Source organism: Pseudophryne corroboree, chromosome 5 (genome assembly GCF_028390025.1).
Source record: "Pseudophryne corroboree isolate aPseCor3 chromosome 5, aPseCor3.hap2, whole genome shotgun sequence".
Classification (NCBI taxonomy): domain Eukaryota; kingdom Metazoa; phylum Chordata; class Amphibia; order Anura; family Myobatrachidae; genus Pseudophryne; species Pseudophryne corroboree.
This window is the reverse complement of record NC_086448.1, coordinates 780,335,475-780,347,906: the sequence shown is the minus strand read 5'-3', so window position 1 is coordinate 780,347,906 and position 12,432 is coordinate 780,335,475. Positions and strand designations below refer to the sequence as shown.

The following is a 12,432-nucleotide window of genomic DNA, read 5'->3' as shown; positions in this document are numbered from 1 at the left end:
ACCAATGTCTTCCTGCCAGTCCACTTGCCCCCTCCGACATCAACAATCCCCACTCACTAGCCGCACCGCAGGTGGAACAAAAGCTGCTGCGGCCACCGGCATAGATGTGTATGAAAGCGGCGCAGCGGAAGACTTTCACAGGCCTCCCTGCGCCACATACTCTCTGAGCCCCGGAGCCTGCTCTGCGTGTTATGTCACAAAAGTGCCTCCCCACCACAGCCGCACCCAGATCCCCAGAGGCCCTGACTCCGCAACACAGCACCTGGCCTACCTGCCTGGAAGCCCTGAGATGGTTAATGTAGCGGATAGAGAGGGTGATATCGCGGAGGGTAATGTATGGACGCTGAATCAATGTAAAAGGTGACAGTGCTGTGCACTGCAGTGGGTGTGCAGTCTGGCCCAGTGCTAGAGTGTTTGGTGCCCCCCTGCAAACTATAAATTTGCACCCTTGCATACTTTACAAACGCACAGCGCACATAATGACCCCTGTAGTAGAGACACTTACACATGTAATGCCCCCTGTACCAGAGACGCTTACACATGTAATGCCCCCTGAACCAGTGACGCTTACACATGTCACGCCCAAACTGTACCAGTGACGCTTACACAAGTAACACCCCCTGTAGCAGTGACAATTACACACGTAATGCCCCCTGTACCAGTGCCGCTTACACACATAACGCCCCCTGTACCAGTGACGCTTACACACGTAACGCCCCCTGTACCAGTGACGCTTACACACGTAACGCCCCCCTGTACCAGTGACGCTTATACACATAACACCCCCTGTACCAGTGACGCTTACACACGTAACGCCCCCCTGTACCAGTGACGCTTATACACATAACGCCCCCAGTACCAGTGACGCTTACACACGTAACGCCCCCTGTAGCAGTGCTGCTTACACACGTAAAGCCCCCTGTACCAGTGTTGCTTACACACGTAATGCCCCTGTACCAGTGACGCTTACACACATTATGCAGCAGTCACACACACACACACACACACACACACACACACACACACACACAACAGACACATATACACAAACACACACACACACACACACATACATACTGTACATACATTACACACATACACAGTCACACATACATACAGTATACACAGACACTGTATATAGACACACACGCTCACTCTCTTTCCAGACACTTATCTAATCAAGTCTGGCTGGCTGAAGCTGTAGCAGCTCATCCTCCTGCTGCAGCATGGTCCCGTGTAGCTCCGCCCCCTACTCCCATCTAGCTCCACCCACTTTGGCTCCCTTCCGGCCACTGAATGTCACACAGGGGAGGGGGAGAGGAGGTTTTGTGCTGCCGGCGCCGAGGGAGAGAAAAGGTTTTGTGCTTCCGGCGCCGCTGCATGTGTGACAGCAGCCGGCAGCAGCAGCAGGGATAGCAGCAGCAGCTCAGCACGGGGATGCAGAGCAGGGAGAACGCCTCTCCTTCCTGGTACCTCCCTGCACTGCATCCCTTTGCTGAGCGGCTAGCGCTGGGCCTGTGTGCAGTGTCACTGACACTGCACAGCACTCTCACCTTTTACATTGATTCAGCCAGTCACAGTTCTGCCAGCCAGTCACTATTGTTAGCACCAGTGTCCCAATGCGCCGCATTACAGGGAAGTAGACGCACTACATAAACTGCAGCTCCCAGCAGCCCTTAGCACTGAAGCTTTCCTGCCCTTAGGGCTGCTGGGAGCTGCAGTTTATTGCGTACATCTTCTTCCCTGTAATGCGGTGCGTTGGGACACCGGCGCGAACAATAGTGACTGGCTGCTGTGCGAGTCTCCGGGAGAGCCACTGCCAAAGGGAGGACAGCAGTTTAGCTGCTGACAGAAGGAGAAGCAGGAGAAGCATTACCCGCCCCTCCCCCACTCACAGTACCTCTGGGCCCCATCCGCGGCACCCCCGCACACCCCCTCCAGCGCCCGCGATAGCTCCGGACCCCCTCCCCCACCAACCCCGTACCTCCCACGCACCCACCCCTCCCCCACCCGGGGCGACCCCACAACTGCTCCTCCCCCACCGCAGCCGCTCCAGACCACCATCTGCGGCACCCACGCACCCTCCCCCACCTGCGGCACCACCGCAACCGCCCCTCCCGTGGCAACCCAGGATCCCATCCGCCTCTTCCCCGCACCCCCTACTCCCCCAACCAAAGCACCTACTAGGTGATTCATCAGGCCCTGCGTGTGCTGTTCACGCCGTTGCAAGGGGCTTCAACCCCTTAACCATTGCACGCCGTTTGTCCGTGCAATATTTAACCACTCACACAATTATGATTGGATGTAATACTCCATATAATAAAAATACTGCACGCCACAAGGGTGTACAAGGGTTAAGGGGGCGTAGCCCCTTACGACGGTGTGAAGAGCGCCCGTAGGGCGCGATGAATCACCTAGTCTCTCATATACAGGACAGCATCTTTTATATGCCCCAAGGTCATTAATATAGTATCCTTGTCTAAGGTATCAAGTTCCTCAGACAGGGTGTCCGTCCATGCTGCTACAGCACTACACACCCAGGCCGACACGACCGCTGGCCTCAGTAAGGTACCCAAATGTGTATAAATGGACTTCAGGGTACCCTCTTGCTTTCTATCCGCAGCATCTTTTAGGGTGGCCGTATCCTGTGACGGCAGGGCTACCCTCTTGGATAAGCGTGTTAAAGCTTTGTCCACCCTAGGGGAGGATTCCCAGCGTAACCTATCCGTTGGCGGGAAAGGATACGCCATAAGCATCCGTTTGGAAATCTGCAGTTTTTATCTGGAGATTCCCAAGCCTTTTCACATAACTCATTTAGCTCGTGTGAAGGGGGAAAGGTCACCTCCTGCCTTTTTTCCCCATACATATGAACCCTCTTGTCAGGGACTGGGGTTTCCTCTGTGATGTGCAACACATCCTTAATTGCTATAATCATATAACGGATGGATTTAGCCAATTTAGGCTGTAACTTTGCATCATCGTTATCGACACTGGAGTCAGAATCCATGTCGGTATCTGTGTCAACAATTTGGGATAGTGGGCGCTTCTGAGACCCTGACGGCCTCTGCGACATAAGGATCAGGCACGGGCTGAGACCCTGACTGTCCTGAGGCTTCAGTTTTATCCAACCTTTTATGCAAGGAATTAACATTATCATTTAAAACCTTCCACATATCCATCCAATCAGGTGTCGGCGCCGTCGGCGGAGACACCACATTCATTTGCTCCCGCTCTGTTTCCACATAGCCTTCCTCGTCAAACATGTCGACACAAGCGTACCGACACACCACACACACAGGGAATGCTCTTTTTGAAGACAGTTCCCCCACAAGGCCCTTTGGAGAGACAGAGAGAGAGTATGCCAGCAAACACCCCAGCGCTATATAACCCAGGAATAACACAGTAACTTAATGTTAACCCAGTATCAGCTGTTATATTGATTTTTGCGCCTAATTATGTGCCCCACCTCTCTTTTTACCCTCTTCTACCGTGTAACTGCAGGGGAGAGCCTGGGGAGCTTCCTCTCAGCGGAGCTGTGGAGAAAAATGGCGCTGGTGAGTGCTGAGGAAGAAGCCCCGCCCCCACAGCGGCGGGCTTCTGTCCCGATTCAATGTACAATTTTTGGCGGGGGCTCATACATATATACAGTGCCCAACTGTATATATGCAAAACTTTTGCCAAAGAGGTCCTAATTGCTGCCCAGAGCGCCCCCCCCCCCTGCGCCCTGCGCCCTGCACCCTTACAGTGACCGGAGTATGTGGGTGTGTGTGGGAGCAATGGCGCACAGCTGCAGTGCTGTGCGCTACCTCAGTGAAGACTGGAGTCTTCTGCCGCCGATTTCGAAGTCTACTTGCTTCTTATGCTCACCCGGCTTCTGTCTTCCGGCTCTGCGAGGGGGACGGCGGCGCGGCTCCGGGATCGGACGACGAGGGTGAGATCCTGTGTACGATCCCTCTGGAGCTAATGGTGTCCAGTAGCCTAAGAAGCAGGACCTATCTGCAAGCAGTAGGGCTGCTTCTCTTCCCTCAGTCCCACGATGCAGGGAGTCTGTTGCCAGCAGAGCTCCCTGAAATAAAAAACCTAACAAAATACTTTCTTACAGCAAGCTCAGGAGAGCTCACTGAACAGCACCCAGCTCGTCCGGGCACAGATTCAAACTGAGGTCTGGAGGAGGGACATAGAGGGAGGAGCCAGAGCACACCAGAATCTAAATTCTTTCTTAAAGTGCCCATGTCTCCTGCGGAGCCCGTCTATTCCCCATGGTCCTTACGGAGTCCCCAGCATCCACTAGGACGTTAGAGAAAGGGGGAATCTGCCTGACGTGATGTGTAAAAAGGGGGAATCTGTCTGCCATGATGTGTAAAAAGGGGACGCTGTCTGCCGCAATGTGTAAAAAGGGGGAATCTGCCTGCCGTAATGTTTAAAAAGGGGGACGCTGTCTGCCGTAATGTGTAACAAGGGCACGCTGTCTGCCGTAATGTGTAAAAAGGGGACGCTGTCTGCCGTTATGTGTAAAAAGGGCACGCTGTCTGCCGTTATGTGTAAAAAGTGTATGCTGTCTGCCGCTATGTGTAAAAAGTGTACGCTGTCTGCCGCTATGTGTAACAAGGGCACGCTGTCTGCCATTATGTGTAAAAAGTGTACGCTGTCTGCCGCTATATGTAACAAGGGCACGCTGTCTGCCGTTATGTGTAAAAAGTGCACGCTGTCTGCCGCTATGTGTAAAAAGGGCACGCTGTCTGCCGTTATGTGTAAAAAGGGGGACGCTGTCTGCCGTAATGTGTAAAAAGGGGACGCTGTCTGCTGTAATGTGTAAAAAGAGGAATCTGTCCGCCGTAAGGTGTAAAAGGGTCTCTACCTGGTGTAGTGGTGCTACTGTGCGGCGTAATTTGAATAATGGAGACTACTGTGCACCGTTTTATGAATTGGTATTATTTTGTGGCCACACCCCTTCCCCACGAAGCCACGCCACTATGTATTTTTGCGCGCGCCTACGGCGCGCACTGCCCCTGTTTTGCATGCAGGGGTGGGGCTCCGATGCCGTTTCTTGCACACAGTGCTAAAATGTCTAGTTACGGGCCTTACGGCACTGTTGCTAGGTATCCATTTCGCTGGCCCTGGGCCGGTCCCCCTCACCAGATCCTCTCCAGGGGTGAGGGGGTGGACTTGGATGGGATGGGGAGGGGGGGGGGCAAAGCATTTTGTCGCACCTGGGCCCACCGCTCGCTAGTTCCGCCACTGAATCTAATATACACTTCTCCTCCTTCCCCAGGGCCCCCTTGTCTTAAGTGCTTTGCCTCCCCAAGGCTTAATCCAGCCTTGCATGGTCAAACACTAAGGTGAGTAGTGTGATTAGATTTCTGCATCTAAAGAATTCATCATGAGCTAAAATCTATCGGCAGCTTGTGGAGGTGTACCTTGATAACGTCATGTCACAGAAACAGGTTTGGGTTTGGTGCAATGCCTGTGATAACAGCAGGATAGGACTTCCAGATGAGCAGTGATCTGGCTGGCCAAGCACGTCCACCACAGGCAGTGCACCCAACCCAAAGCTGTTTCCGTGACATGACGTTATCACCGCACCCCCCCGACAAGTTGCTGATGAATATCAGCTGCTGATGTGCCCATTAGACAATAGGGTAAATTTACTAAGATGGGAGTTCTATTTAAGATGGGATGTTGACCAGAGCAACCAATCAGATTCTACTTCTCAGTTATCTAGCACCTTCTAGAAGATAATACCTGGAATCTGATAGGTTGCTATGGGCAACATCCCATGTTAAATAGAACTACCATCTTAGTAAATTTACCCCAATGTTTGATCATGTCATCTTACAACGGAATTGGGACAGTATGACTGATATGAGGCACAGTCTAATGGCCGTGAGGGGAAAGTGGTCTACCTGCTCTGGCCTGGCAGGAAATGAAAATTAAATAGACACTACACACATGAGAGGACTTCCTACCTTACATGAATTTACGCCTCCATTGTCCGGACCATGCCCCACCCCCAACGTCGACGCGCTGATGTCCCAGCGCCACCGACAGTCCCCCGACCTCCTCTGCCGGTCAATCAGGCAGAGGCGTTCGCACAAGTGAGATGCCTTGCACCGCGTGCGCACACCTCACTGGGCTTCAGCCTGGACGCTGCAGCTCCGGGCAAGGTGTTTCGCTCCACTACCGCTGCGCTCAGCAGAGGTTATGATTCCCAATCGTAGCGTGGATCGTTAAGTATGAAAAAGTCCAAAAATTAATAAAAAAACAACAACCTCATGTCGACCTTTTGAACTGTCGACCTAATGGCCATGTCGACCTCGTGACCCTGTTGACCTAATGCATGTCGACCAATAGTGGTCGACCTAACGAATGTTGACCTAAGTGGTGTCGACGTAATGACCGTGTCCTCATTCAAATCATGTGTCTAGTAAATGTACTGAATAGAAGTTGTTAGAAACACCACAAATATTGGAATCTCAATAATCCCATTTTTCCACATAAAACATCTCCTTACCTGACTGGAGCTCCTCAATGCTGCCCGCTGTGTCTGTGCATAAAGAATGACAGGAAAATATTTCAGTTCAACCACTCAACTGACGACTTTTATCCCCCACAAAAGCAGAAATTGTTTTTTTTTTAAATACTTAATAAAGTTTAAAAAGTATTTTTAATGATACAGTAGTTACAAAAAAGTATATCAATGGGGTGTTTGGGACCCCCCCCCCCCCCCAGTGTCCCCGTCCATTGGCCCCGATTCTAAAATAACTTCTCACCCGCCATTGGTAATCCTAATAACAGCACCCCCACACATGCCCTTAGTAGTAAAATAAATCCCATGTTTTATTTGGCAACCTACCCTTTAAAAAGCTCCAGTTTTGTACTCCCCGTCCCCCGACTCTGTGACCAATGTATTTTTTATTTTATTTTACCCCCTTCCAGCATTATTTTTCTTTAGTTATAAATCCCCCCAGTGGGTTACCTCGCCCCTCCCCCATGCAGAGCACAACTGAGCGTGTGTCAGGGGGGACGGATGATCAGTCCCCCCTGGTTCAGCTGATCTCTGCAGAGATCAGCCAAATTGTGCTGGGGGAAGAACTAAGGGGGTCATTCCGAGTTGATATCACGTAGCAACGTTTTGCTGCTCGTGCGATCAACTAGACGCCGCCTATGGAGGAGTGTGTTTCTACATAGCAGGGTTGCGATTGCTTGTGCAGCCCTGCTATGCAAATAAGGACCAGGGTAAGAGTTACTTACCTTGTGAGATCGATCCAGCGATGAAGGTCCCGGAATTGACATCAGACATCCGCCCTCCAAATGCCTCGACACGCCTGCGTTGTACTCACCACTCCCCGAAAACGGTGAGTTGCCGCCCGGTTCCGCCTTCCTCCTGTCAACATTCTTGCGGTCGCCACTGCGACCGCTTTCTTCACTTGCGGCGACGCTGCCTGGCGACGGCTGTCGCCGGGCAATGACACGCCTGCGCAATGCAGCCACCGAACATGCACAGTTCCGACCCAATCGCATGCCTGCGAGGAAGCGGAGCGTGCAATTGGGTCGGAATGACCCCCCAGGGCCTAATTCAGACCTGATTGTAGCAGCAAATTTGTTAGCAGATGGGCAAAACCATGTGCACTGAAGGGGGGGGGGGGGGGGGCATATGTAACATGTGCAGAGAGAGTTAGATTTGGGTGTGGTGTGTTCAAACTGAAATCAAAATTGCAGTGTAAAAATAAAGCAGCCAGTATTTACCCTGCACAGAAACAGTATAACCCACCCAAATCTAACTCTCTCTGCACATGTTACATCTGCCCCACCTGCAGTGCACATAGGGGATCATTCCGAGTTGATCGCTCCTTGACGATTTTCGCAACGGAGCGATTAAGGCTAAAATGCGCATGCGCATGGTACGCAGTGCGCATGCGCTAAGTATTTTACCACAGAACTTAGTAGATTTACTCACGTCCGAACTAATAATTTTCATCGATGAAATGATCGGAGTGTGATTGACAGGAAGTGGGTGTTTCTGGGCGGAAACTGGCCGTTTTCTGGGAGTGTGCGGAAAAACGCAGGCGTGCCAGGATAAAACGCGGGAGTGGAGAAACGGGGGAGTGGCTGGCCGAACGCAGGGCGTGTTTGTGACGTCAAACCAGGAACAAAACGGGCTGAGCTGATCGCAGTGTAGGAGTAAGTCTCGAGCTACTCAGAAACTGCTAAGAATTTTCTATTCGCAATTCTGCTAATCTTTCGTTCGCTATTCTGCTAAGCTAAGATACACTCCCAGAGGCCGGCGGCCTAGCGTGTGCAATGCTGCTCAAATCTGCTAGCGAGCGAACAACTCGGAATGACCCCCATAGTTTTGCCCAACTGCTAACAAGTTTGCTGCTGCAATCAACTCTGAATTACTCCCTTAGTTCTCCTTCAAACAGTTTGATCTCTGGCGTATGCACTCCAGAATGGCAGTCGTACAGCATTCTGGCCCGCGATTCCGGCAGTGATGTCAGCGGTCAGAGATCGCCGCGTCACTGCAGTGTGACCGGGGAACTGCTCTTGTGCAGAACGGATCTCCAAGTCTACAAGACGAGGGACACAGCGGGTCAGCGTGTCCAGAGGCGTATTGGCCATAGGGTTTACAGATAAGATTCCCGGTGGGCCGGTGCACCCGCGGGGGCCTGTTTGTTTGAGGACATGTGGTCCTATTTATAGACATAATGAATAAGATGCAAAATAATTTGCATATATGAAAATTACTTTGCCACTTAGCCTGTGATTGCAGATGATCTAGTGTATGCTCTCTCTGCCTGCTTGGCTGACATATAAGATTGAGTGAATAGTGATTGGGATACGGTTGGTGTAATAAGCAAGAAAATATATATTTCTAAAGAATGATATAGTTTCCTAAATTGTGAAGGTGTATCATATAATGTGCTCATAATATTTAATTTGATTTATTTTTAACTTCCCCCTTGATGCTGGACATGCCCTCTATCTGGAAAGTCTTGGGGGGAGGGTGCTGCTGCCATGGCCCATGGCTAGACCTTACACCTCTGGTGCTGCCCATGTGGGGCCACTAGTACAAATTTTTCCAGGGCCGCTTTTTGTTCCCAATCCGCCCCTGAACGTGTCACATGTGATGCCACCTGGCCAGGTAACGTACTCCTGGCTCCGTTTGCATCATATGTGACTACGCCAGGCAGTGATTAAGTTAAGTATGTTACTGGGGTACAAGTAATACATTATAGGGTGATTCTAAGTTTGGCATAGCTGTCTCGGGAAGAGGTTAAAATACCATTAGTCGGGATTCCGGCGGTGTTCACAATGCCGATGCTGGGATCCCGACGAGCGGCGTAATGCCGGCGACACAGCCTATTCTCCCTCTGTGGATGTCCACGACACCCACAGAGGGAGAATAGAACCTGTGCCCGCAGTGTGACGAGCACAGCGAGCCCGCAAGGGACTTTCTAGCACCCGCCCCGCTGCCGGTATTATAGCGGACTGGATCCCGACAGTCAGCCAGAATCCCATCCAGCATTTCATACTGATCCCGCTGTATCAGGGTGTGCGTCTGTTGCTGCAGCTGTGTCTGCAATTTTATGCTCTTTCCACTACATAGCTCTTCCCTGAGGTACACCCGTGCGGGGAGTGAGACGCCCACTTTCAGCATCCTTAGATGCTTAAATACCCCATTGTGTGTCTTTAGACGCACTATCCGTCACACCGCCAAAACTTTGCCCCTCCCCTGTGGCAGGTGCAGATTCTCTGTCTGAGTATGGCCTCCTAAGTGACCGATTCTGCGTCTCTGTATGCAAACCCCTCTCCGCAACACACCCGCGTCTCTCTTATAGCACGCCCATAAAACATACCATCTCCATGCTTCCGCTTAGCCAGCCCCCCTGTCACAGCCTAGGAATACCCAATACACTTTATAAACATTTCTGAGACCGTGCGTCTTGCGTGCTCCTTCAATTGCAACTGCAACTCTGTCCGCACGCACGCTGGACACATGCACAGTGCAACTTTGGTGCATGTCCAGACATCGGCAGTGCGTCCGAGTCATAATCAGCACCAATATATTTAATGGCCAATCAGCTTTGATCAGCCTACTGCAATATCATAAGGGGGAATTGTAATACCCTGCTATATGAGGTATTACGTGTGGCACGCTACAGAGTATCTACATTTGATTATACAGGCAGATAATTTCCCAGCAACCTTGGCAGCAGCTCTGGAGGTCAGGGGCAGGTCACATGACCAGTGGCAGTTGGAGGGAGGACAGTTGGTCAGGACACGGTCTGAGGTAGCTGTGAGAGAGGAGGGCATCTCTGGCAGTGGAAAATTCCTGTCAGAAAATGGAGGTGCCATTAAGAGCAGCTGACAGGCAGTGGCTGTGAGAGCCACTCAGTAAAAGTCTATAAACTTCTACTTCTAATTTGCGACTGCTGCAGCGCTGGAAGCAGATTGGGTGTCTACAGTGAGTACAGTAGAAAGCCTGCTCCCTGTGTCACCTAGCAATCCCTATTTCTCCAGCAGAGTATTACCTTTCAGTTTGCACTTACATAGAACAGCGTAACAGCAAAGCAGGGATTAGCAGGATATCCAGCTGAGGGTGAGAACTGTCATAATACATTGCACCCTGAGTATGCCTTCTAAATAGAGACTAGTGACTTCTTACCTACTGTACATTGAGAACTAATGAGAGCAAGGAGAGACTGCTTATACTGTACTTTAAGCCAGATAAGGAAATACAAGGACTTTGCCAGGGATAATTACAAGGGAAACCTACTAGCACATCGGTAGTTTCCTATTACACATACTACCGCAATGGATAGTTGGAGAAATTGTCCTAAAATGAAAGAAACAACATGATAGCTTTTTACCTCTGATATTAAACCAGGCATTTATCTAAATGGAGCTATGTAATACATTTACTGCTAACCTATCCAGTGCGGTAGTATGTGTAATAGGAAACTACCGATGTGCTAGTAGGTTTCCCTTGTAATTATCCCTGGCAAAGTCCTTGTATTTCCTTATCTGGCTTAAAGTACAGTATAAGCAGTCTCTCCTTGCTCTCATTAGTTCTCAATGTACAGTAGGTAAGAAGTCACTAGTCTCTATTTAGAAGGCATACTCAGGGTGCAATGTATTATGACAGTTCTCACCCTCAGCTGGATATCCTGCTAATCCCTGCTTTGCTGTTACGCTGTTCTATGTAAGTGCAAACTGAAAGGTAATACTCTGCTGGAGAAATAGGGATTGCTAGGTGACACAGGGAGCAGGCTTTCTACTGTACTCACTGTAGACACCCACTCTGCTTCCAGCGCTGCAGCAGTCGCAAATTAGAAGTAGAAGTTTATAGACTTTTACTGAGTGGCTCTCACAGCCACTGCCTGTCAGCTGCTCTTAATGGCACCTCCATTTTCTGACAGGAATTTTCCACTGCCAGAGATGCCCTCCTCTCTCACAGCTACCTCAGACCGTGTCCTGACCAACTGTCCTCCCTCCAACTGCCACTGGTCATGTGACCTGCCCCTGACCTCCAGAGCTGCTGCCAAGGCTGCTGGGAAATTATCTGCCTGTATAATCAAATGTAGATACTCTGTAGCGTGCCACACGTAATACCTCATATAGCAGGGTATTACATATCCCTCCACTAGAATTTTGCATGTCCTCACGCAACAGGCAATATTCCAAGTTCAATATAGCATAGTCTAAATTTAAATTTTTGTGTTACAGTTAAACATTTGAATAAATAGTAAGTACATACATTACATAACAAATGACTCTCTATACCACAGGCTAATATCTATTCTGAATACGTGAAGCACCTTTGTTCCTCTTCCCTGACCTCCTCAAAGCCTGCTGGAACATCAAATTAACCTCCTCAGAGGTTATCGTGGTGTACTCGCCTGAGTAATACCACTCTGGAAGATACCTCTCACTCTTTTCAGCTACACTAGGTGACTCTGCTGGAACATTCGATTCAGAATTTTGCATAACAGAATCTGGGCAATTGGGACTAAGGGTTGCCAATCCCTCTGCCATGGACATGCAAATCACTCCCTCTGTATGTTTTTCCTGGTCAATGTCAGTTAAATCTACTTGATTGGGGTAGGCCATGCTGGAATCGGTATCTTCCACTCTTGGTTTGATCTCATGTAGTGGCTGTGTAGGAAGTTGCGGCCTGACTGCATCCGGTACGCTCTGCTGCATTTTTTCACTCTGTTCTTCCACAACTTGTTCATCTGTTCGTTCCAGTAATTGACTTTGCTCTGGGATGACAGGTTCTTGTTGTCTTTCCTCAGCACTTTTTGCTTCTCCTTGTTCTTCTCCACTTCTGTTGTGTTGGTAATCCTGCTGACAGTTGTGTGGAGGATCTCTACAATACGAACAGCACCAGTACTGTTTGTGACCTGTGGCATGTTTGTTGCCTTGCACTTG

General features: G+C 50.1%; 1 protein-coding gene across 5 annotated transcripts in view; it reads right to left on the bottom strand.

The window, feature by feature from the left end:
* Positions 1-12,432, bottom strand: part of ADCYAP1R1 (ADCYAP receptor type I) — a 483,354-nt gene that overhangs the window by 81,222 nt on the left and 389,700 nt on the right. For all 5 annotated transcript variants that reach the window (XM_063924333.1, XM_063924332.1, XM_063924334.1 and 2 more), the window contains one exon: positions 6,512-6,544. In XM_063924333.1, coding sequence (XP_063780403.1) covers positions 6,512-6,544 — 33 coding nt within the window. The remainder of the gene's footprint in view (positions 1-6,511; positions 6,545-12,432) is intronic.